At 41.9% G+C, this 22,454-nt stretch overlaps 2 protein-coding genes across 3 annotated transcripts in view; one reads left to right on the top strand and one right to left on the bottom strand.

Moving 5' to 3' along the window:
* The window catches only part of UBAC2 (UBA domain containing 2), a 165,711-nt gene that overhangs the window by 61,476 nt on the left and 81,781 nt on the right, over positions 1-22,454 (bottom strand). Inside the window, exon 5 of the mRNA XM_061133837.1 lies at positions 1,470-1,593. Within this exon, the coding sequence (XP_060989820.1) occupies positions 1,470-1,593 (124 nt within the window). The remainder of the gene's footprint in view (positions 1-1,469; positions 1,594-22,454) is intronic.
* LOC133049158 (G-protein coupled receptor 183) lies at positions 6,529-22,230 on the top strand. 2 transcript variants are annotated; one of them, XM_061133068.1, is made up of 3 exons: positions 6,529-6,685; positions 14,291-14,444; positions 20,401-22,227. In XM_061133068.1, exon 3 carries the CDS (start codon positions 20,419-20,421, stop codon positions 21,499-21,501), a length of 1,083 nt encoding a protein of 360 aa, XP_060989051.1. In that variant the 5' UTR covers positions 6,529-6,685; positions 14,291-14,444; positions 20,401-20,418; the 3' UTR covers positions 21,502-22,227. The 2 variants fall into 2 exon arrangements, with proteins under 2 accessions (XP_060989051.1, XP_060989052.1); XM_061133069.1 differs by lacking the exon at positions 14,291-14,444 and having other exon boundaries at positions 6,551-6,685; positions 20,401-22,230.

Here is a 22,454-nt window from a genome sequence, read left to right as displayed (position 1 = left end):
CAAAACCCAATGCTACAATCTCTAAATCTTCAAATGACCCTGTAAAATAGATATCATTGTTCCCACTTTACAGGTGGGCAAATGGGGGCTCAGAAAAAGTGATGGAAAAGGAAAATAATTACCAGAGCAAGTACTTAAACCAATGTCCACTTGGCTCCAAAGACTTGCCACAGTGCCCCCACTGAATTCCCGCACTACAGGTAACGAAACAGTGTTTTCCACACTCAAAGCTGCTCTCTAACTAGAGTCAAAATGAGGACCAAAGGCCTCCATGACCTGACCCAAGTGGCAAGCTTGCATATGCCATGTCAGAACTGGAACTTGGGTCTCTGCCCCTGGCCCAGGGGACTTTGCGACCACTGCATTCTGCCTTCTGTCGGAACATCTTGAAAAGAATTAAGCATGCCACTGCAAACTCTAGTAATATGAGTAAAATGCAGAAATGGGCTCTTAGGTTGTAAGAGTACGAGAGAGGACAAAGGGGAGCGTAAAGCTACATAGGCTGGGAGATGGGGAATAAACATATTTCATGAGAAATGGTTGTAAAAGTGGTAAGGAAACACCCGCCCCAGATGGGCCATTGATAACACGTGAGAGCAGACAAGAGAAGGTGGAGGAAATGCTAAAGGTTAAAAGGGGAGGGAGGAGGGCACTGCACAGTGACACTGGTATCCGGTTTGATGTGTGTGGGATAAGGAATGTTATGAGTATTGACAGTGGATCAAAAGGCCAAGCTACATATGATACCACAGGAAACAGCAGAATAAAAGTTTACATTAAAAGGTGTGAGAGTGAGAGAGAAGTGACAGGTGTAATGCTACAGGTAGAAAACTGAAAATCACGCCTATCTTCTATTCCTCGGCCTGGAACCTAGCAGAGAGCAATTAATATTCACTGAATGTTGGTGAAGACAATCTTTTTCGATTTAAGTCAAACAGTAAGTCCACTAATGGCCATCGGGTCAAACCATTTAGCGAATGGCGACAGTGCAATCAGGCCGGCTGCAGCACAGGAGCTATGAGGCTGGCAAAGCATATCTGGTTCCTGCTTCAGAGCTTTATTTGTGACTCTGTGTTCAATGAATTAATTTTGGCAGTGGCTCTCCACGTTCCGCATTTGGACTGTTCTCATGTTTCCACTTCATACTGTGACTTTTGAAAAAGTACTTACTCGCAACTGTACAACAAAATTAAAATATTTTCCACTGATACAAATTACAGTGAAAGTGCTTATCAGATTTCTAAAGGCTATGAAAGTATTCTAGTACCTTATATACCTTGATGTTCTTGTTCTGTAACACTTCCTTTGAACGTTTGATATAGATCATGAAGGCAAACTTATGGGAAAAAAAACTTTGTTTTCAAGGAGATCAAATGAGAAAAAGACCAAAAAAAAAAAAAAAAAAAAAGAAGAGAGAGAGAGAGACAGATCTGGTTAAAGAAATGTGAACAGAAAAATGTATACTGTACCTGTAGTCCCAATATATAAATCAGTGTCTTGTTTGTGATGGACAACGGGCCCAGAATATGTGCCACTTGGACTCTTGGGATGGAGCAGTAAAATGGTACAAAGAGAGCAAACACAGGTGCCAGGCTATGCAAACAAATAAAAAAAAAATCACTATGGTATAATGCTCAATTTACAACACCAACGGCAAATGTATATCTGAAGTAACACTGCTTATCATTTTATTTCGTTCTGAAAGCATGATCTTAGATACGCAAGTTGGTTTCTACATGTACAATACATCCAAAATAATTTGTACATATATAGAATATTTTATGAGAACTCTAACTATCTAATCTTCGTTAACTCTCCCAAAGCTATTGCAAAGTAGTGGTTTGGCATCTACTAATGAACTGTCAGCACTGTGAGAAAATGTAAAGCTGATACTACATTTTCTTCTCATGAATGACTTGAAATCTGATGAAAGAAGTGAGACAAACCAAAATCAAGAAACATTACAGTTCATCATGGTAAAACGCAAAATCTTCATGTCAGACTTTGTCCAATTGTGTCACTGTAGCACCTGACAAGGCTTGTGCTCCTGTCCTCCCTTCCTCAAATGTCTTCCTGATTTTGTCTTAAAACCCTGCTTCTTGCTGGTTTACCCATGATTTCTCCCACCTCTCTTCTGCCTTCTCCAGGGTTCCACTGAAGCCTTTTCTCCTTGTTCCAGTCTCTCTCTGGATAACCCTAAGCCCTTCTACGCCTTCAACTAAAAAAAATGAAGTGAGTCCCCAAGCTGTCTGACTGTCCCCTCACCTTGGCTGTGAAATTCGATCTGATACCTTCAACTTGACATACTCAAAAGTCACAAACGTCTTTCTACATGAAGACTTGTTTCTCTTGAATCCATCTCCTAATACTGCCAACAGTATTTTCTTTCCTCAAACGCAGCTCTGATCATGTCACACCCCTGGTTAAAACCCTTCCTTCCACAGGCTCCCAGTATCCAAAGAGGAAATTCAAACATCAGGATGAACTAGCAAACCCTGTGATTCTTTCTTACCAGTGTGGTTTCCTACAACCATCCTCTTCTCCCTTCCCCTGATCTGGCCCATCCCCTCTCACCCCCTCCCCGTCCAGATGCTCCCTGGGTACCTTAACCTCTGCTGACTACTCACTGATGCAGGTTATTCTTTCAACACAAAAGTGTCTGTTGCACTTTTCTGCTTAGGAAACTTACGCTTATGGTGTACGAGAGAGCTCAGCTCCTCTCCCCAGTGATTTCTCCAACCCTCCTGGTGGTTAGCTGCTCTCCTTTGCCCTTGAAGCTACCCCAGTTTCACTGTTCGAGTGAATCAATGAATCAATCACCTGGGCGCTGTGTGAGAGGCAGCAGGCCAGGTACAGGAGCTCCATCAACACCTCTAAGTAGGAAGCAGCCCCTAACCTCAAGGAACTAGCTCCAGGATTGCAAACACACATTCCTACCAGGGTAAGGAAGGAGACATGAATGGGTCCTGTGGTTTGTACACACACTTAACACACATTCTTCATTAAACACTTGTTAATTTAATTAGTCTTTTATTTCCTTGTATTTTGGATGAGTTGGTGTCACACAAAGAAATTATTGCATCATAAGAAAAATGCAAGAAATATTTTTCACTTCCACAAAGAAATGTTCTCATTACCATTTCTGTGGAAACAACAGGTCCCTCTAGAACATTTTCCCATCTTTGATAGAGAATATGTTATTAAAAAATCATCCACTGTCCCTTCTACTCTTAAACAAAGCAAAAAGCCAACACATGTTGAAAATGAGGTAGATGGCAGCACTCTGAAACTTCTTCTATTGGTACTTGCTGAATATATAAACTTCTCTTTAAAGTGGTAAAGCCATACAGCAGGATTTGTCTTTAGTTTTAAAAAGCCCCTTTTCTTGCTTTATTATTTTAATGGGATTAAGACATACAGTTTCATAGATATACTCAAACTATGGCCTGTTGGTCTCTTGGTAATAATAAGAAAACCCTATTTTGGTTGCACTTGAAGTTTCTGACTAAGGAACATGTCTTTAGGTACTCAATTTAGAGAAGGTCTTCTGTTAACATATAGCAATAAATGTAAAGAGTGACAGTATAATAAAACATCTGAAGCAGAGTTCTTGAGGGTACATTTCAATGTAAACTAAGAAATATTGATAGGAATTTTAATGACCACAGTTCATATCTTATATACCAATAGAAGAAATTTCAAAATTCCTTAGAAGTTATTCATCACTATGTAGTTTTAAATGATGACTAAATACTAAACCACATCTACCCAATATACAACAGCACATATTTCAGACCATGGTGGTACCGGCTGCTCTGTAGAAAATTTCCATTGCTATTTCTATACACACTGAGTGTGATTAGTCACTGACCAGTCTTTCTCTTTTCCTTATTTTACAACAACATTTGTTCTTTATACTGTCAACAGTAACTCAGCCTGACCTTTTCATATTGAGAACAGCTAACTTCTGGAAGTCCTATTTGGCTTAAGCATACAGGGCTGAAGTACAAAGGAATACACGATGTAAAGGATTCATTCACTAATGTCACTAACATTTGTTGAGTATCTCCTATATACTCACAACTGCGCTTGACAGAAGAAATAAAATAGAAGCACTCAGGTCAGGTCACAAATGTTCATCTTACATTTTCTATGGAAAAAGGACAGTGACTCCACTTTTATACTACAACTAAAGAAATCCTGGTAACTTTCAATAATAAAAATAAGGTTTGTGAACTCATGAAACTATCTCATAGTAAACATCAACAGCATCTCAAAGGACAATTACCCTGGCACCTCTTCTTTATATACTGACTACTCTAATAGCAAAAAAAGGGGAGATCCAGTTTGCTAGAACATTTACTTTACCTAGACAAGTTCATAAAATAAAAATGCTTTACTGAACAAAAATTATTTTGAAAATTAAAAGACAAAAACCCCACCAGGATGGCTTTTCAACAAATTGAAAAACTTCTCAACAGTGTCTTCTTCAAGGCTTCTTCAATCCAAATTTTTTTTTCTTTTTTCCCTTCTTTTTTATTTTTTAAATTATGAAGCATGATAACATATTTACAGGAGATTTGGAAAATACAGAACAAAGTTACATTTGGTTTCACTATATATTACAATTATTTTTTAAGTAGAAAAATTAAGATTTTTGGTTGTAGTTTCAACATCAAACTCTCAAAAATTAATAGAATGAATAGACAAAAAAGTATAAGGATACAGCAGATCTGAAAAGCATTATGAACAACTCAACATAATTAAGATCTATACAAATTTCACGCAACAACAGGATACAAATTCTATTCAAGTTCCCACAAACTATAAACCAGGAGACACTGGAACATATCCAGGGACATTAAACAAGGTTCAAAATTTCATGGTCTAAAGGAGTCTTCAAACCAAGTTTTAAAGGAACTAGTTCTGTAAAAGTTTACCACACTGACCAACCAAATGATAAAATCTCTGTATTTCCCCCTCAGAGAATTTTTATACTAGGAGTTACCTTGGTGATCACTTAGTTCAGTACTTTTATTTTACATAGTGGCATGGAGTCCCAAAGAACTTAGGTGAGCGGTACTCTTCTGTTTGACAAGGTTTCTCTAGGCATCTTCAGCATGGTAGAACTTATAATAACCTCAATGGAATAATACACTGAGAGGCTAAAAGTCCTCAGCACTTTGACAGAATCCTGGAGTGGAAGGGTCTCTGAGGGCACAGAGTCACAAATCCCTACCAAATGATTCAATTCTCTCTACAACAGTCCTCCAGACACTTGATTTATGCAAGCACCTACAGAAGAGATGGATTTCCAAGGTGGCTCAGTGGTAAGGAATCCTCCTGCCAGTGCAGGAGACTCCAGTTTGATCCCTGGGTCAGGAAGATCCTCAGGAGAAAGAAGTGGCAACCCATCCCAGTATCCTCGCCTGGGAAACCCCAGACAGAGGAGGCTGGCAGGCTACAGTTCATGGGGTTGTAAAAGAGCTGGACATGACTGAGCACACAAAAACAAGAGGCAATGTGCCCCCTTTTTATCAAATGATCCCAACTTTTGAGAACTGCTTTCCTACTCTGATTTGAGAGCTGTCTCCTGTGACCTCCTGTTACATGCCTTCCTTTTACCCTCTGGAGTTAGGAAGACTGACACATGCAACCTAAACCCTTTACTGTGATCATGAAGATAATGATCACATCCCTGCCAAGCCTGGACACGCTTAGTTCATTCAATTTTTCCTCCTAAGACCTGGGACCAAGAGCCCGCACCTCCCGGGCAGGTCATCCATGCCTTGGCAAAATGCAGTTTCTTGAGCTCACTGAGAATGGCCAGATCATCTCTCGTATTCTGAGAGCTCTATTTCCATTAATTTAGCCTGCAAATCAATTTGCATGTTGATATCCATGTGGCACTGTTGGTTTAAACTGAGCCGATTAAAACTTGAAGGTTAACAGCACAGGTCTGTGTGCGTAACAGGTGATTTTAGCTGTAAGATGCCCCCTTCAACCCCTCCCTTGTTAACATGGGTTCATGCAGTCACTGATCCAGTCGGTTGGTCTCCTGCCTAAAAACACCAACTAATCATTATACACATGCAAAAGAGCATTTTCCTCCACTCACCACAGAAACTTCTATTTCTTTCTCATTAAGCTGCTGATAAGATACAGAATGAGTAAACTCCTCCCCGCACCAAGTTTCCAGACAGAATTGGCAAAATTGACTTTTTTCCTTAAAACATGTTAACACTCATACTTCACACGTAATATGGATACATCATCATCAGTAGCTATATTCCTTTTCTTCCCCCCTGGTTAAGGTTTATTTCTTCAGTCTCTTCCAAAGAATTTTTTTTTTTAACTTAAATCTTTATAGAAAAATTTATAAAGTTCCATAGATATCAGCAACTCATAAATTCCAAGGGGTTTTTGGATAACCCTTTTCTTAAAAAAAAAAAATCACTAACAGAAAAATTTCACTTCCCATTAAAAAAAAAAAAAAAAGTGCACACGCACACATGAGGCTAACTGATCATTACTATGCTCAGTCACAGGGTGACAGAAAAAAAAAGCCGCCACCATAAAAGGATGTCTGGTAATCTCCCTTAAAACAACATGCCAAGGTTAACCTACTTCAGTTTGGGCGAATACTGACTGCTGCCACACAGGGGCCCCAACAAGGCACTGAGAGGTAAGTAACAGATATTTTGCTTTTTTCCAACAAATTCTTGTAAGTTAAGAAAAACTTTGAAAGTCTAGTTAAGGTTTAAAGTAAAGGTAAAGAACCTTTTTAACAAAAAGCTGTAAACATTTCTAACATCAGAAATCTTATCATTTATACATTTGAGACTCTCTGGTGACTGGCAGTTCTAATAAGCTTGATATTAAGCTAGGTGAAGGTAGTGAATCAGGCCAGAAATATCTTTGCCAAAAAAAAAAAAAAAAATAGGGCTTACTTTGTATTTCTGCGTGAACTCACAATTACAAAAAACAGTATCAAGTAGTCAGCAAATACTGCCCGTATTTCAGGACACCTTGTGAAGGAAAAGAACAAAGCTAATGTAGAATGGAGCATTCCTACACATAAATGTACTGTGATGAAGTTATTCAGCACAATTGAAAAGTTGGTACATGTTACTATTTGACCACAGATCTATGTACATAAAAGTCTTCCCTGTATTTCTGTTACTTCTCTACTTTCATACTTTCTATTATTTCTCAGGATAGAATCTCAGTAGTCAAATTCCTGGAGCAAAGGGTACACATTTAAAAACCAAAAAAAAGAACTTTAGTTAAAATTGATATTTTTCAGTTTACAGAAATATTTACTCTCCCACCAGTGGCAGACAGTCTGGGCTTCACTGCTTCTCTGACAACATGAGTATTTTAATTCTAAATATAAACTATTAATCTAATAAGTGAAAAAGGAACAGCGCTTGTTTGTTTATGTTTAATCTGAAGATCAGAAAGGCTAAACACAGCTTGGTATTTTCTTCCTAGAACTTCTGTTTGCATAAAAAATATCACAAAACAATGAACTATGTGCAGTGAACTGCCAATATTTATGTCCAGGTTGGGAACAGAGGTGACAGAAACTCTTGGTAACATGTAAGCTGTGCAGAGACTTCCTTTAAAGGAGGGTGTGCTTTTTGAGGGGGAGGGTCTTGCTCCAAGTACGATATAGGATAGTGGTTAAGAGCATGGGCTCTGGAGTCAGGCTTGCCCTCTCTTATCTACCAGTTGTGTGACCCTGGACATGGTACTTCTCGGGCTTCATCTGCCTCACTTGTAAAATGGGGAGTAACCATACTGCCTGGTCCTTGGGTGTCATCGTAAGTGCTATATAACACTGATTGTCGTAGAAAGTGCTGGAAAACTGCCTGCTAGCCTTGGTCTCTCCTCCCTCTGCCCATTAAACCACTGAAGGATGAATCCAATAGGCAAAGTTTCCCTGCCCTACCACTTCTGTGGGCATTTTCTTTTTCTTGAACTTTTTTCGAGATCTTTAGAGAACATATCACATGGAGACTGAGTCTATGGATGTCTATACACCTAACTGTGCTGCCTGGCTGGACTCTGCATCTGCTAGGATTTCAGTGCATGTTTTCTCTTGGAGGGGTTAATCACAGTTCTTGGACATGACGCTGCAAAGAGCACACGGCTCCAGAAAGCGTCCTCATTCACTAGGCTCATATATCGTGTGAGTGGTGGGAATGCCTATGATAAATTACTTTCAACTGGCTTCTGAGAGCTTCTCAGTAACATGAACAGTCATTTAATGGAATAAATAGTAACTCAGATCACTCTATGACTTTTATTCATTTATGCTTTCCATAGGCATTGATTAGATATCTGCAGCTGGCCAGATCTGAAACATTCTAGGGGATAACATGAGATAAAATCTGCACTCTTTAAAACTTTACAACTAAAAAAAGAGTTCCCCAGCCAGTAAAGGAGTTTGGCAGGGACAGTAGTCTCTCTGCTATGGTTATGGGCCCCCTGCAGCTGCTAAAATGTCCCAGTTGTGCATGTGCTAAGGATGTGTAGTATCCCCCAGTGCATACAGCTTCCCAGCCTCCCAAGAAGTTTGTAAAACACAGGCATTCAATGGCAGATGAAATAACTAACATGTGAAAATCCCCTGAAAAACAACAGAGTTGACAAAGATCCTTGTGGTATCTGGAAAGCCTGAACAGAGAAATAAAAATATTCTGTTAAATATCTGCAAATACTTAACAAGCGTAAGTCATCCTAGGTATTCACCATCTCTTGGTGGAAATTTCAGTCCAAACTATTTTCATAGACATTCTGTTAAAGCTAGTAAAGTCTAAATTCGTTTATGAAACTTTCACTTGCATTAAAATATGCTAGAGATAAATTAATGAACTCCTTATTGACAGCAACTTATTCTCCTCCTTCCCTCTCTCGTCCTGTCTCCCCAGCCCTTCTCTTCCCTCTGGTGCAGGCAGGTGTATGAGCTGGTATGTGTTAAAAGTTCTGAGATGTCTTCCTATTTTACTTGTTTCCTACCAATAACATCAGATCATGCTGGAAATAGGAGCAGAGGCTAAAATGCATGACACTGAACGCCATTCCCGGGGCTGCTCTGCCGGGAGTAAATCCTGGCACTTAACAGCTGTGTCTTGAGGCAAGACTCATCAGCGCTCTGCTCCTTGGTTTCACCACTGGCAATGGATTCGGGAAAGCTTTGTGAGAGTCTGGGAGTGAATATACCTAGGGTGCCCAGGGCAGTGCCTGGGACACAATCTATGCTGAAGACTACTGGTCACTTTTATTCATCAAACGCACCCTGTAGTCTAATAAATAAACTCCGATTGAGGATCAAGAAAGCTGGGACTCTGCTACTCCTTAATGGGTATTTACTGAACACCAATGATGGGCCGGCTGGAGATAACACCAAATTAACACAGCCACCACTCTCAGGACTTCACAGGCTAGCAGGAAACAGGAAAAACGAAACAAAACAAAAAAACAGTACGGATGCTAGTACAGGGCGCAGGGCCCTGGCAAGGGCGCCCCACACTGCCTTTCTACAGGGCGGGGCAGGTGCTGTCGAGGGAGGAGAGGACAGGACAGAATCAGGGAAGCTTCTGGGAGCAGCTGATTTTGAACAAAGGCCTGAAGGAAAGAAAGCAGGAGTGGAGGATGCAGGCTGGGGCCGAGGAGGCGCCAGAGAGAAGGAAGAGGATCAGAAAGGAAGAGAGCTGTGAGAGAACACAGCCTATTCCAGCAGGGCCCGAGCTCGAGGTCACGGGAGGGAAAACGGCCAGAGATCCAGCTAAAGAGGGAAGCGGAGCCGGATCACGAAGGAAACTGTGCGTCACTACAGACAGCGTGCAGTCTGTCCAGGGCCAGAGGGCACCGTGTGAACCGGCGGGGGCTGCAGCTGCAGCTCCAGAGAGAAGTGAGGGCGGCCTGAGACAGGCAGAGCAGAGGGAGCAGCACACACACAGGCAGACAGACAGACAGAAGGGCACGTGCAGGGGGCAGGGAGGAGGGGTGAGCAGGCCAAAGGCCCAGGAACCACCGACTGGCGGGAGGCAGGGGGTGACAGAGGACGCGGAGGCCTGGGCGCCTGCGTGGCCCCTGGCTCGGCACCTGTCCTGGGGGAAGACCCCTGAGCAAGAGATCTAATCTCTCTGGAATTCCCTTCATCCATAAAGTAAGGATAGGTAACATTTCTGACTAATTTCTATGAGATAACAGAGATGAAATGCAAAATTTGAAACTCCCTCAGAGTTTAAGGAGAAAAGGTACACATTATTTCTGGAAACATTTTGGATTCAGGGGATAAAGGTTAATACTGACTCAGCCCTTCTTTATAAGAAGTCTTTATATATTTATATACATATATTTATACAGTTGATTATCTTGCGTATAGGTCCAATCATGCCACATGGAAATGGCCTTTGTCTTCCTTACACTGAAAAGCATACTAGGGTGGGAATTTTTTTTTTCTTCCAGTTCCTAAACAATATGACACATATTTCAAGTCTTCAGTGCTACTACCTCCTCTGTCTTCATCTCTGAAGACCTCCATATCATTCAAGTCAGTATTCAAGTTGCCAAAAAGCCACAGGAGGAATAAATAACCAGTGAAAGGTGAAAGAAAAATAGCCAGACTACATAAAACCCCAAATGTGCAAGTGAGTGTTTAAGCAGGTAACACAGGTCAGGCACCTTTCACTTTCCCATCAGTTCTGACGTACGCTTTTACAGAAGGTGCGGCGTCTCCAGGGGGTTCAGGACACCACGGAGACACAAAGAGGAAAGGACAGACCAGCCAACACTGAGGTGTTTTTCGTTTCTGAAGATGCACCCCACGCACTGGCCTGTACCTGACCCTGGGCAGACCTACGGGGAGGCAGTCAGGACCAGACCACGTCCTGGGGTCAGCCGCAGGGTCACCCTTCCACAGATCAGAGAAAGCAAGTGAAATCCCCGGGAGGCAGGGAGGAAAGCTGCCCTCAGAGGCACTGACCGCAGATGACAAGACTCCTGACATAGATGCTCCAGCGCATTGGGGTGGGGTGGGGTGGGGGGGAAGTTTCCCTCGGAGACATGGAGGCAGCTATCAGCCTGCTTTCTGGACGATGTTCCCTGTACATCCTCCCCCAAAATCAATCTTGGACACAGCTACCAACTTAGGACTCAAAGTTGGTTGGGTCGGTGGGACACCTGATAGCATGGGAAGATTTCTTTGACTAGGTTATCAGGTAGGGACTGACATCACAGCGGTTCAGAGTGGCCTGGAACAGGCGCCTGGCCACGCCAGTGGCGGGAAGCAAGGCTGGGCCTGTGCTGTTCACCGCTGTCCGTGCCTTGGGGCTCTTTCCACAATCAGAATGACAATCAGGAATGACTCTCCTGCTCCTGTTTTGCAAGGTGGGCTTCCCTGTGGTCCAGTGGTAAGGAATCTGTCTGCTAGTGCAGGAGACACAGGTTTGATCCCTGGGTCAGAAAGATTCCCTTGAGGAGGGCAGGGCAACCCACTCCAGTGTTCTTGCCTGGGAAATCCCAGGGACAGAGGAGCCTGGTGGGCAATACTCCACAGGGTCACAAAAGAGTCAGATGTGACTCGTGACTAAATTTTGCAGGGCAGTGGGGACACACAACTGCTCGAGTGGTTTCTCACCTTGAAGCAGGTGAAAAACATCCCTGGGTGATTGCCAGGCCCCGGTGTGCAACACTGGACCAGGTTCAGATGTCCCTGTTCGCTCAGCTTCCAGAACACGAAGGCTTTTCCAAGCCCCTGACAAATACGTATAAAAATCGGGTAACTGGAGGAAGCAGCAATGATTTCTTTCTCCCATGGAGTATGTTTGTCCTCATGCGTGCTAAGTTGCTTCAGTCGGGTGTGACTCTGTGCGGCCCTATGGACTGTAGCCTGCCAGGCTCCTCTGTCCATGAGATTCTCTAGGCAAGAATACTGGAGTGGGTTGCCATGCCCTCCTCCAGGGAATCCTCCCGACCTAGGGATCGAACCTGCATCTCTTATGCCTCCTGCATTGGCAGGCGGATTCTTTACCACTAGCGCCACCTGGGAAGCCCGAGCGTTTGTCCTCAGAGGTGCCGAACAGCCTCAGCCTGCTGTCCTGAAACATCTGTGCTCGTCTGTTTCCCCAGGAGACAGAATCCTTGTCCCTTTGAGTCCGGAGCCTTTCTCTGCCCACCCCTTCCCCAGGGACTTTCTTTTCCTCCACTTAGAAATCTTTCCTCAATCTTAACCCTCTTCAACAAAATAACCAAAGGACAGTGTATCAACAGAAATCAAAGAATCGGATCAGACAGCACACATCATTCAACAACAGTCAAATATCATTTGCACCTGCACGTCCACTCTGGGGCCCCCTGGGTTGTTTTTGAGACCGTGCTCCAGGAACTTCCTCTCTGGTGCAGGCCACTGTGGGCACTTTGACTCAGACCATCTCGACGTGTAAACACGGTCCTGAGCAGACTTCACCTCACAGACAAGTCACCTCTTAGCAATGATCCTGTCAGCATGCTTTGACCCATTTGGTTCATTGATTAAGGCCTGAAATTAAACAAAATTACTACAAGATTAAGCCCTTCTCATTTTAAGTGTTGATGATTATTAAGTGAATACATATTAGGGGTAAAGGTGACATTTCAGGAATCTTAGAGCTAAACTCTAAGAGCCAGTATTCTAGCATTTACTAGATCTTTGAATATAATGAAGACTTTATTCTGCTTCTGCCACAAATAAAAGCTAAGACATTAATTATCCAAGCAAGTAAGCTGAGACTGCAAAAAGTATGTATCAGTACCCTGTGAAAAAAATCACAACTGCCTCCAAGTTGGTATCCAGGGTAAATATTTCTAGAGTACAAACCACACTAGCTCTTGGACAGTTTTCTGAAATACTAATAAATGAGTTTTGAGGGGGCTTTTTATTCTTTCCTTTCTGTGGCTAGAAAGAACATGACAGTTCATGTAAACATGTCCGGTTATGCAAAAATGAGATGATAGTGTCTTAAGAAATGCTCGCTAACCTAACTAGTAAGGAAATCAATCTACAGAAAACCACACACACAGGCCCACTCCCCAAAACATAAGTAAAAATACTTTGGAGGATATTCATATTTTGCTGTGGAAGAACTTGCTGTTAAATGTTAGGATAATAGTAAAGTTAAAAGGATCAATATTGAGTGACAGAGACAAAACTGAGACAGCTTCCTTTGCTCATTAACACAAACTTTAAGAGGCCTGGAACGGATGGCTGCCCTGTGGCTCCCTGGGTGGAACCTGAATAAGGACCCACACTTCCCGCAGCCCAGGTACATCTGTGCCCTCAGGGCAACCCTCATCCTTTCAGGAGTAAGGCACGGAGGACAGCTTAGCGACAGGGCAGGTCTTTTCACCAGAAAGCTTTACAATGAAATTATAACTGTTAGAGGTTCAAGTACTCTAAGGAAAAAAGATTTAGAGTAAGCACCTCTTTGTGCTTTTCTCAAGGCAATAAAAGGGTGAGCCATAGGACTTTCAAGTACAACTCAGTATATCTAACCTCAATAACACATCAGATGCTGTTGTCTTAACAATTATGAAAAATGTTTAAAATTCAGTGTAAAATAAAGAGGTAAAGAAAGGAATGATTTGGTTATGACTAAAAGAGGAAGGATTAGAAACAGTTAAAAGGGGAATTTGCAATGCAAAGGTTGATAAAGGAGCACTGTAACGCAAGGAGCAAGCAGAACCTGGGTGTGTCAATGATATAACACCTAATTCGAACAAGAGCACATTTCTAGCATCCATTCATCATCAGGTGTAGGTCCTCAGACATTAAAAGGTATTATGTCTGAATTTTCAGGATCTGGCGTGTGGAGGGAGCACTAGAAAACCATTATTCCTGAATAAAAGCATGGAGTAAGTAGAGGTTCAGGAAAGTAATCCTGAATCCTAAAAGGATTAAAGGAAGAGACAAAATAGGGTTTCTGAGGGAATATGATAACAAATTGGGATTGCCTGATACAGGAACAGTATAACAGTCAAACATGTGAAAAGATTTTTCTCTCAATTTGAAAAAGATAAAATAGACTAGAACTATAGCATTAATAATAACACTGGGTAAACACCACCAAAGGTAGAGCTGTCGACCGATGGAATCGACCTCCCAGAGGTTGCTAAAGAGCCGAACGCACACATTTCGAAACAGCCCACATTCCCCTGTACCCGAGAGCCTCTGGGTCAGCCCACGGGTGCGGCCCCCTTGTGCAAGGGCCGTTCTCTGACTTGGGATGGGGCCTCTCTGCAGTCTCCCCTCAGGGCTCTATGACGCAGCGTCCACCGGCCTGGCCTCGACCTGGGAAGGCGCTTCTCCTGGAACGGGAGCCCCACCATCTGCTGGAAGAACCGGCCGCCCGCTCCAGAGCGGCAAGACCACGTGTGCCCCAGCTGTCTGTGCACAGGTGAGGACGGCCCTGACACCTCGACCACCCTGAAACCACAGACTCTCGGTTCTCGAGAGACAGTGTGGAGTGGCTGCCCCTGCCGAGCGTTGGACAGGGTAGGAGGCTGGGAGCCAGGTGGGGAGGGAGAAGAATCCAGCGTGTCCTCTACCTTCTCTGAGAGGGGTCGCCTCGAGGGCAGAGTAGGCAGGTGCTGGCCACACCTGGCAGCCAGGGCAGCTGGGAGGGGTCTTCCAGATGTCACTTAAGGTGGGTGGCCAGCAACGACTCAGGCCTGAATCTGAATAAAGAACACTCAGGGGTGAGCTCTGAAACACAGGTCAGAGGACAGGCTTTGGCAAGAACAGCTGAATTGTAAATTTTTCCTCACATTAAAAGGAAGTATTTACCTATTTACTCATTTAGTAAGTTAATTCATGTTCGGTGTTAAAATTGAGAAGGTATGAATGAAACTCAAAATTTACTTGTACAAAATGATGCGCTGGCTTCTATATCCACGCATGGATGCATGTGTAAATAACTGCTTTTCTTCCTTCCAAGGGGGTCTGACGTGGAATCTGCTTTCCCTACTTAACATTATTCCCCGTCAGGAAACAGGCATCTACGTGGCCATGTCCTATTCCACTACAGGGCCATAAACTAACCAGTTCCCTAATGATGGACATTTGATTTGGTTGCAAACTTTCACACTTAAAATTTGACACTGTGTTAAACATCTTTTCCTTAGGATAAATGTTCTGAAAACACTGCCTTTTGTGTTTCATCCATCAAAAGACACTTATTTTTGATGGATGCTACTGGATGCTGGACTTCGCTCAGTGAAGCAGTTGGCCATGCTTTTACAACTGATGGGCAGTGACACATTCTCAGAGTCAGTGTAACTTTCCTAACCTCTACAACCATTATTATTCATATGGAGGATTAGCAGACTCCACGGTGGTGGTGGTGTTTTTTTTTTTCCCACCATGTATTTTCAAAGGCAGTTCCCAGGAACCTGCTTTGGAAGATTCCTCAAAATAAAATTTAAATGTTGAGATTTTTAGAAAAAAATTTTTTTCACAAAAATTCAAAAACCAAAGGTAGCTCTTGATGCCTGTTCCTGCAACCCGTGCCTGGAATTTCCACCTGTGTCCAGTCTCAGTTTCTGCAGAGTTGCTTCCCATACAAAACCTTTCCCAACTAATGGATAAAGTTTCTTCTCTCTTTATTTCATAATTGCAATTCTACGATTTCCCTTTCGAGAATCACTCCATTCCCACCCCCCCACCCCCCGACCAAAACACATAAAATATAAAGCCCATACTTATTGGGTGGGTTTTGTTTGGATTTCTAATTCATCAATGACTCCATTTATTTTTTATTATTTTCTTCTATTTTGGGGGTGGGGGCAAACTCAGTTCTTTTCTAGCTTCTTGAGCTATATATTTAACTTCAGTTATTTAACTTAGCTACTGTCAATTTTTAGCTATATATTTAACTTCAGTTATTTACCTTAGCTACTTTCAATTTTTTAAGAAATAAATGCCTTCAAGGCTTTGCATCAATCTTGGGTTAACTCTTTAGCTGCACTCCACTCCACCGTTTTATAATACTTTTGTCCTTTCGTTCTAAGATCTTCAAAGTCTGCATTGTGATTTCTTATTCCGTAAGTTCCTTAGAAAAATATATTTCTAGAGTCCAAATCGATTCTTCCACTTATTTTTTATTTCTAGTTTAGTCACACTGTACTACTCACAAGGCATGTGAACTGCTGTTGTGTTTTGTTGTGTTGGTCGCTCAGTCGTGTCCGACTCTCTGCAACCCCATGGACTGTGGCCCGCCAGGCTCCTCTGTTCATGGGATTCTCCAGGCAAGAATACTGGAGTGGGCTGCCATTTTCTTCCCCAGGGGATCTTCCTGACCCAAGGTTTGAACCCGGGTCTCCTGCATTGCAGGTGGATTCTTTACCACCTGAGTCACCAGGGAAGACCTTACTCACAAGGAATGTGAGCTGCTTGCTAACGATTTTCTGAGACTTTGGAGACACGTCTCATAACTGAGTACAAGGTCAAACTTGCAAAGAATTCTAATGTGCTTTAAGCACAAATTCTGTTAGCATTTAAGTCCTGTTGGGTTAATCTTCTCTTTTTTACCTATCATATTCTAATAAAAATGTGTTAAGCTCTCATTACAGTTGTGGATTTGACCATTTCTCCTTTAAATTCTGTCAAATTTTGCTGTTACATGTAAAATTTATGATTATTTTTATGTCCTTTGAACTGTTCCTTTGAACTTGTGTAGTGAATTTTTTTGTTTCTATTAATATTGATTGTGCTTTGAATTCTACTTTTTTCTGATGTTACTATTGCTACTCTAGCTTTCCAATGGTGGATTCTTTACCACTGAGCTACCAGTATACGGCTGGATTATTAAAAATCCAAACTGATAGTCTCTGTCTTTTAAGAGGTGAGTTCAATGGTGGCTCAGATGGTAAAGAATGTGCCTGCAATGCAAGAGACTCTAGTTCGATCCCTGGGTCAGGAAGATCCCCTGGATAAGGGAATGGCTACCTACTCTAGTATTTTTGCCTGGAGAATTCCATGGACAGAGGAGCCTGGTGGGCTATAATCCATAGGGTCACAAACAGTCAGACACGACTGAGCGACTGACACTTTCACTTTCAACTTTTTGGGGCTTCTCTGGTGGCTCAGACGGTAAACAATTTGCCTACAATGCAGGAGACCTGGTTCGATCTCCTGGTTTGGGAAGATCTGTTGGAGAAGGGAATGGCTCCCACTCCAGTATTTTTTTTTAATTTACTTATTTTTAATTGAAGGATAATTGCTTTACAATGTTGTGTTGGTTTCTGCCATACATCAACATGAATCAAGCCATGGGTGTGTGTGTGTGTGTGTGTGTGTGTGTGTGATAATTGCTTTACAATATTGTGTTGGTTTCTGCCATACATCAACATGAATCAAGCCATGGGTGTGTGTGTGTGTGTGTGTGTGTGTGTGTGTGTGTGTGTGTGTGTGTGTGTGTGTGTTCCTTCCTTCTTGAACCTCCCTCCCATATCCTACACCTCTGCTTGTCACAGAGGGTGTGTGTGTGTGTGTGTGTGTGTGTGTGTTCCTTCCTTCTTGAACCTCCCTCCCATATCCTACACCTCTGCTTGTCACAGAGGGTGTGTGTGTGTGTGTGTGTGTGTGTGTGTATTCCTTCCTTCTTGAACCTCCCTCCCATATCCTACACCTCTGCTTGTCACAGAGGGTGTGTGTGTGTGTGTGTGTGTGTGTGTGTGTGTGTGTGTGTTCCTTCCTTCTTGAACCTCCCTCCCATATCCTACACCTCTGCTTGTCACAGAGGGGTGTGTGTGTGTCTGTGTGTGCATTCCTTCCTTCTTGAACCTCCCTCCCATATCCTACACCTCTGCTTGTCACAGAGGGGGGTGTGTGTGTGTGTGTGTTCCTTCCTTCTTGAACCTCCCTCCCATATCCTACACCTCTGCTTGTCACAGAGGGGTGTGTGTGTGTGTGTGTGTTCCTTCCTTCTTGAACCTCCCTCCCATATCCTACACCTCTGCTTGTCACAGAGGGGTGTGTGTGTATGTGTGTGTGTGTTCCTTCCTTCTTGAACCTCCCTCCCATATCCTACACCTCTGCTTGTCACAGAGGGGTGTGTGTGTGTGTGTGTGTTCCTTCCTTCTTGAACCTCCCTCCCATATCCTACACCTCTGCTTGTCACAGAGGGGTGTGTGTGTGTGTGTGTGTGTGTGTTCCTTCCTTCTTGAACCTCCCTCCCATATCCTACACCTCTGCTTGTCACAGAGCCCCGGTTTGATTTCCCTGAGTCATACACCAAATTCCACTCCAATATTCTTGCCTGGAGAATCCCATGGACAGAAGAGCCTGGTGGGCTGCAGTACACGGGGTCTCAAAGAGTCGGACACGACTGAGCAACGAACACTTTTTCACATCAATGTATTTAAATTTGTCGTGACACTTTTCCTATCTTCTTATTTTGGTTCTTCAACCTACCATTCTCATCCTTTGCTTTTTCCCAGAGTCTCTTTTCCTGTCTTCCCTTGATTAATAAAAAGTTCTACTTCCTTTTTTGCTCCCATTTGCTTTAGGTTGTATTCCTATATTTTCATGACTAACCTATCAACACTGTAGGTAATACACACCTATGATATTAGTGCAGTCCTCTCAGAACCGCCTTGTTCTGTTGGTATCACTGTTTTAAGATTGTTACAGAGCTTCCACCTCACTTAATACAGCAGTTGGAGATGCAGATGTCTAGTCAGTGCTTTGATAAGGCTAGAAACAGAGTTCTTCCCTTTAACATACAGTACCATCATTACTAGATATGTTGACTTCTCCCTCAGTTACAGTGACTTTCAGATGAGATTTGTGCATAGAGACCTACCACAAAATTATTTTCCTTCTAAAAATAACTTTACAGGGGACTTTCCTGGCAGTCCAGTGGTTAAGTTTCCGCACTTCCAATGTAGGGGGGCTCGAGTTCAATCCCTGGTCAGGGAACTAAGATCCCACATGCCATGTGGTGTGGCCAAACAAACAGAAAAAACTTCACAGAATTTTTTACTCTGCTGTTTCTTAGTTTTATCGAAGTTCATCCTTATATATGGATTTCTATTGTAGGAGTTTTTCACTTTTCATCTTAGACACTATTTATAATAAGAAAAGAGGTAGAAATAATCCAGGTATTCATCAAGGGGGTAGGGAAGCAAATTATGCATTAATGCTGGAACACTTCAGAATACGTAAGATCTAATACACAGATCAGAATACATGAGATCTACACATATGACAAAGACAGACTACCCTGATCCATGAACACAGTAAATGAATAAAACAGAACACAGAATGCCATGTGTGTAATTTTTCCTACTGTGTGCACATGTAAGAATGCACACTGCATACATCAGTGGGGCACCTGCAGAATGATACTCTTTAACACTAATTTAAAATTCTCCCCTCAAAGGACTTTTTTCTTTCTCTTTTTGTTTCTTTTTCTTCTTTTTTTGTTGTTTTTGTCATGGTTGCCGTGGTCACGGTCTTCTTCTTCTTCTTTTCTTAAAGAAAACCTAACTTTCAGTTCCTAACAAAGGCCTTAGCTTGTTTCTCATAATTTTTGGGTTAACACAAATCAGACTACTGTGGTAAGTTCGTATTTCGCTACATAAATGTGTGACTGATTTCATTTCCTGGCAGTGATATGCACTTGACAAAAAAAAAAAAAGTCCAACTGATATTCAATTTAAAAGCAAAGTTTTACGCTTTCTTAAGTGTGGGGTGCTTTACGTGATTTTACTCTTTACCAGATAATGATCCAAAAAACGAAGGGGAAATTTCTGCCTAAAAATTGCATTCCCTTGTCACAAAAATACATTTGCCCTATTTAAATGGTTCTATTTCCTTTGCCAGAGCTTTGCCAAAACGACCAAATTTTAAGAGTAAAAACATAAATTTCAGTCTCTGCTCCTCCTATTACAATATAGTATTGTAACCACATGACATACAGATTTTTGAAAATTATATAAATCTTGACATTTTAAGTTAGATCTCAAGGAGTTAGTTTATATCACTTTTAGTTAAATATGCTTTTTGTTTTATTTATATTTTAAAACTTTTAAAATTAAAAAAAAAATTTTTTTGGCTTCACTGCTCAGCATGTGGGATCTTAGTCCCCCAACCAGGTATGGAACCTGTGCTCCCTGCACAGGTCTTAACCACTGGACTGCCAGGGAAGTCCCTAAAAATGCTTTTAATTATTTTTTTTGATTGTCAATCTTTATTTTAATGTTTGCCTTTAAAGCTATAAATTTCCCTATAATCAGAACTTTTAGTTGTATTCCACAAATTGGTGGCACTAGTGGTGAAGAACCTGCCTGCCAATGCAGGAGATTTACGAGAATGCTTTTAATAAAACATGCCCTTCTTGGTTTTTTTAGAGACCCTGAACACCACTGATGGATATAAAAATGGACAATTTTACTACACCCTCTGCAGCTTCTCTGGAAAGCGACTGTGATCTCTATGCCCACCACCACACAGCCAGGATCCTCATGCCACTGCATTACAGCATCGTCTTCATAATTGGGCTTGTGGGAAACTTACTGGCCTTGATTGTCATTATTCAGAACAGGAAAAAAATCAATTCTACCACTCTCTATTCAACCAACTTGGTGATTTCGGATATACTTTTTACCACAGCTCTGCCTACACGGATAGCCTACTATGCACTGGGCTTTGACTGGAGAATCGGCGATGCCCTGTGTAGGATAACTGCTCTTGTGTTTTACATCAACACATATGCAGGTGTGAACTTCATGACCTGCCTGAGCATTGACCGGTTCTTTGCTGTGGTGCACCCCCTGCGGTACAATAAGATAAAAAGAATTGAACACGCGAAAGGCATCTGCATATTTGTCTGGATTGTGGTATTTGCTCAAACACTCCCGTTACTCATAAACCCTATGTCAAAACAGGAGGCTGAAAGGACTACATGTATGGAATATCCAAACTTCGAGGAAACCGAATCCCTCCCCTGGATTCTGCTTGGTGCCTGTTTCATAGGATACGTAATTCCGCTCGTCATTATTCTTATCTGCTATTCTCAAATCTGTTGCAAGCTCTTTAAAACTGCCAAACAGAACCCGCTAACTGAGAAATCTGGTGTCAACAAAAAGGCTCTCAACACAATTATTTTTATAATTGTTGTGTTTGTTGTATGTTTCACGCCGTACCATGTTGCGATTATTCAACACATGATCAAGAAGCTTCGTTTTCCTGGTCTCCTGGAATGCAGCCAAAGACATTCATTCCAGATATCTCTGCACTTTACAGTATGTCTGATGAACTTCAACTGCTGCATGGACCCTTTTATATATTTTTTTGCATGTAAAGGGTACAAGAGAAAGGTCATGAAGATGTTGAAACGTCAAGTCAGTGTATCAATTTCCAGTGCTGTGAGGTCAGCCCCTGAAGAAAACTCACGTGAAATGACAGAAACTCAAATGATGATACATTCCAAGTCTTTAAATGGAAAGTAAAAGGAAAGGAGTCTTGGATTTATACCAAAGTAGACTGTATGTTGAATTTTGCAAGACTTTTCTTATAACAAGTATTAGACTTCCCATCAGGATTCTTTTGAATTCCTTTCACTGGGCACTATTTCTCACCTCCAACTTGGAAGTAAACTGATATATTTTTACACTCAAGAACAACATTCAGCAAAATTCTCATTTGTAAATGAAATAATATACCTTTAAAAGGGAGGGTATTTTAATAAGTCTCAGTGTAAAAAGAAAAGTTTTGTGTTAACAAAAAATTAAATCATTAAAGTTCCTCACCAATAATTCAAAAAAAGAAAAAAAGACTATTCAAATTGTATATTGCCAGTGTAGAAATGTTAATATTGTAATATTCCCTTTCTCTCTCTTTTTTTTTTTTGTGTATAACATATCAATTCATGTTTCTTTCAATCTTAGACTTTACCTCCTTGATAATAACTTTTTTTTTTCCCGAGTCATAAATTTTCATCTCAAGAAACTTGTTTTTGAATAAAGAGCTAGATGCTACAAAATTATGAGTATGTCCTTCAATGCTCACTGTGAACTCTCAGCAAAAGTTACACAGAAGAGGAAACTAGCAGTAGGCAGATTTTGGAGCAAAGCCTTATGATGATGATGGTGACGAAGGCAATGAAAGCTCTTCCCAAGCAGCCAGCACAGCGTTCAAGGACCACTGCCCAGGAACAGGACAAGGATCTCATAAGGAAAGAGGGTACACTTGCTAAGCACTTCTTGAGAGTTAAAAAAAAAAAAAAAAAGCAAAGAGCCTTGGTTTTTCTTGGGTCCCTAGGGGATGGTATCTTATTTATACAGAAGTCGGCAGTACCCTGTATCTGTATTTCAGTGGGTTGGGTTACCAGGAAGGGTAGGGAGGATGAGCAGTGGGGGTGTAATTGTGGCTTGCCTTGTTAAGATGGAGAGTAAAATGGAAA

This window comes from Dama dama, chromosome 30, assembly GCF_033118175.1.
Source record: "Dama dama isolate Ldn47 chromosome 30, ASM3311817v1, whole genome shotgun sequence".
Lineage (NCBI taxonomy): Eukaryota > Metazoa > Chordata > Mammalia > Artiodactyla > Cervidae > Dama > Dama dama.
This window is presented reverse-complemented; position numbering and strand designations above follow the sequence as displayed.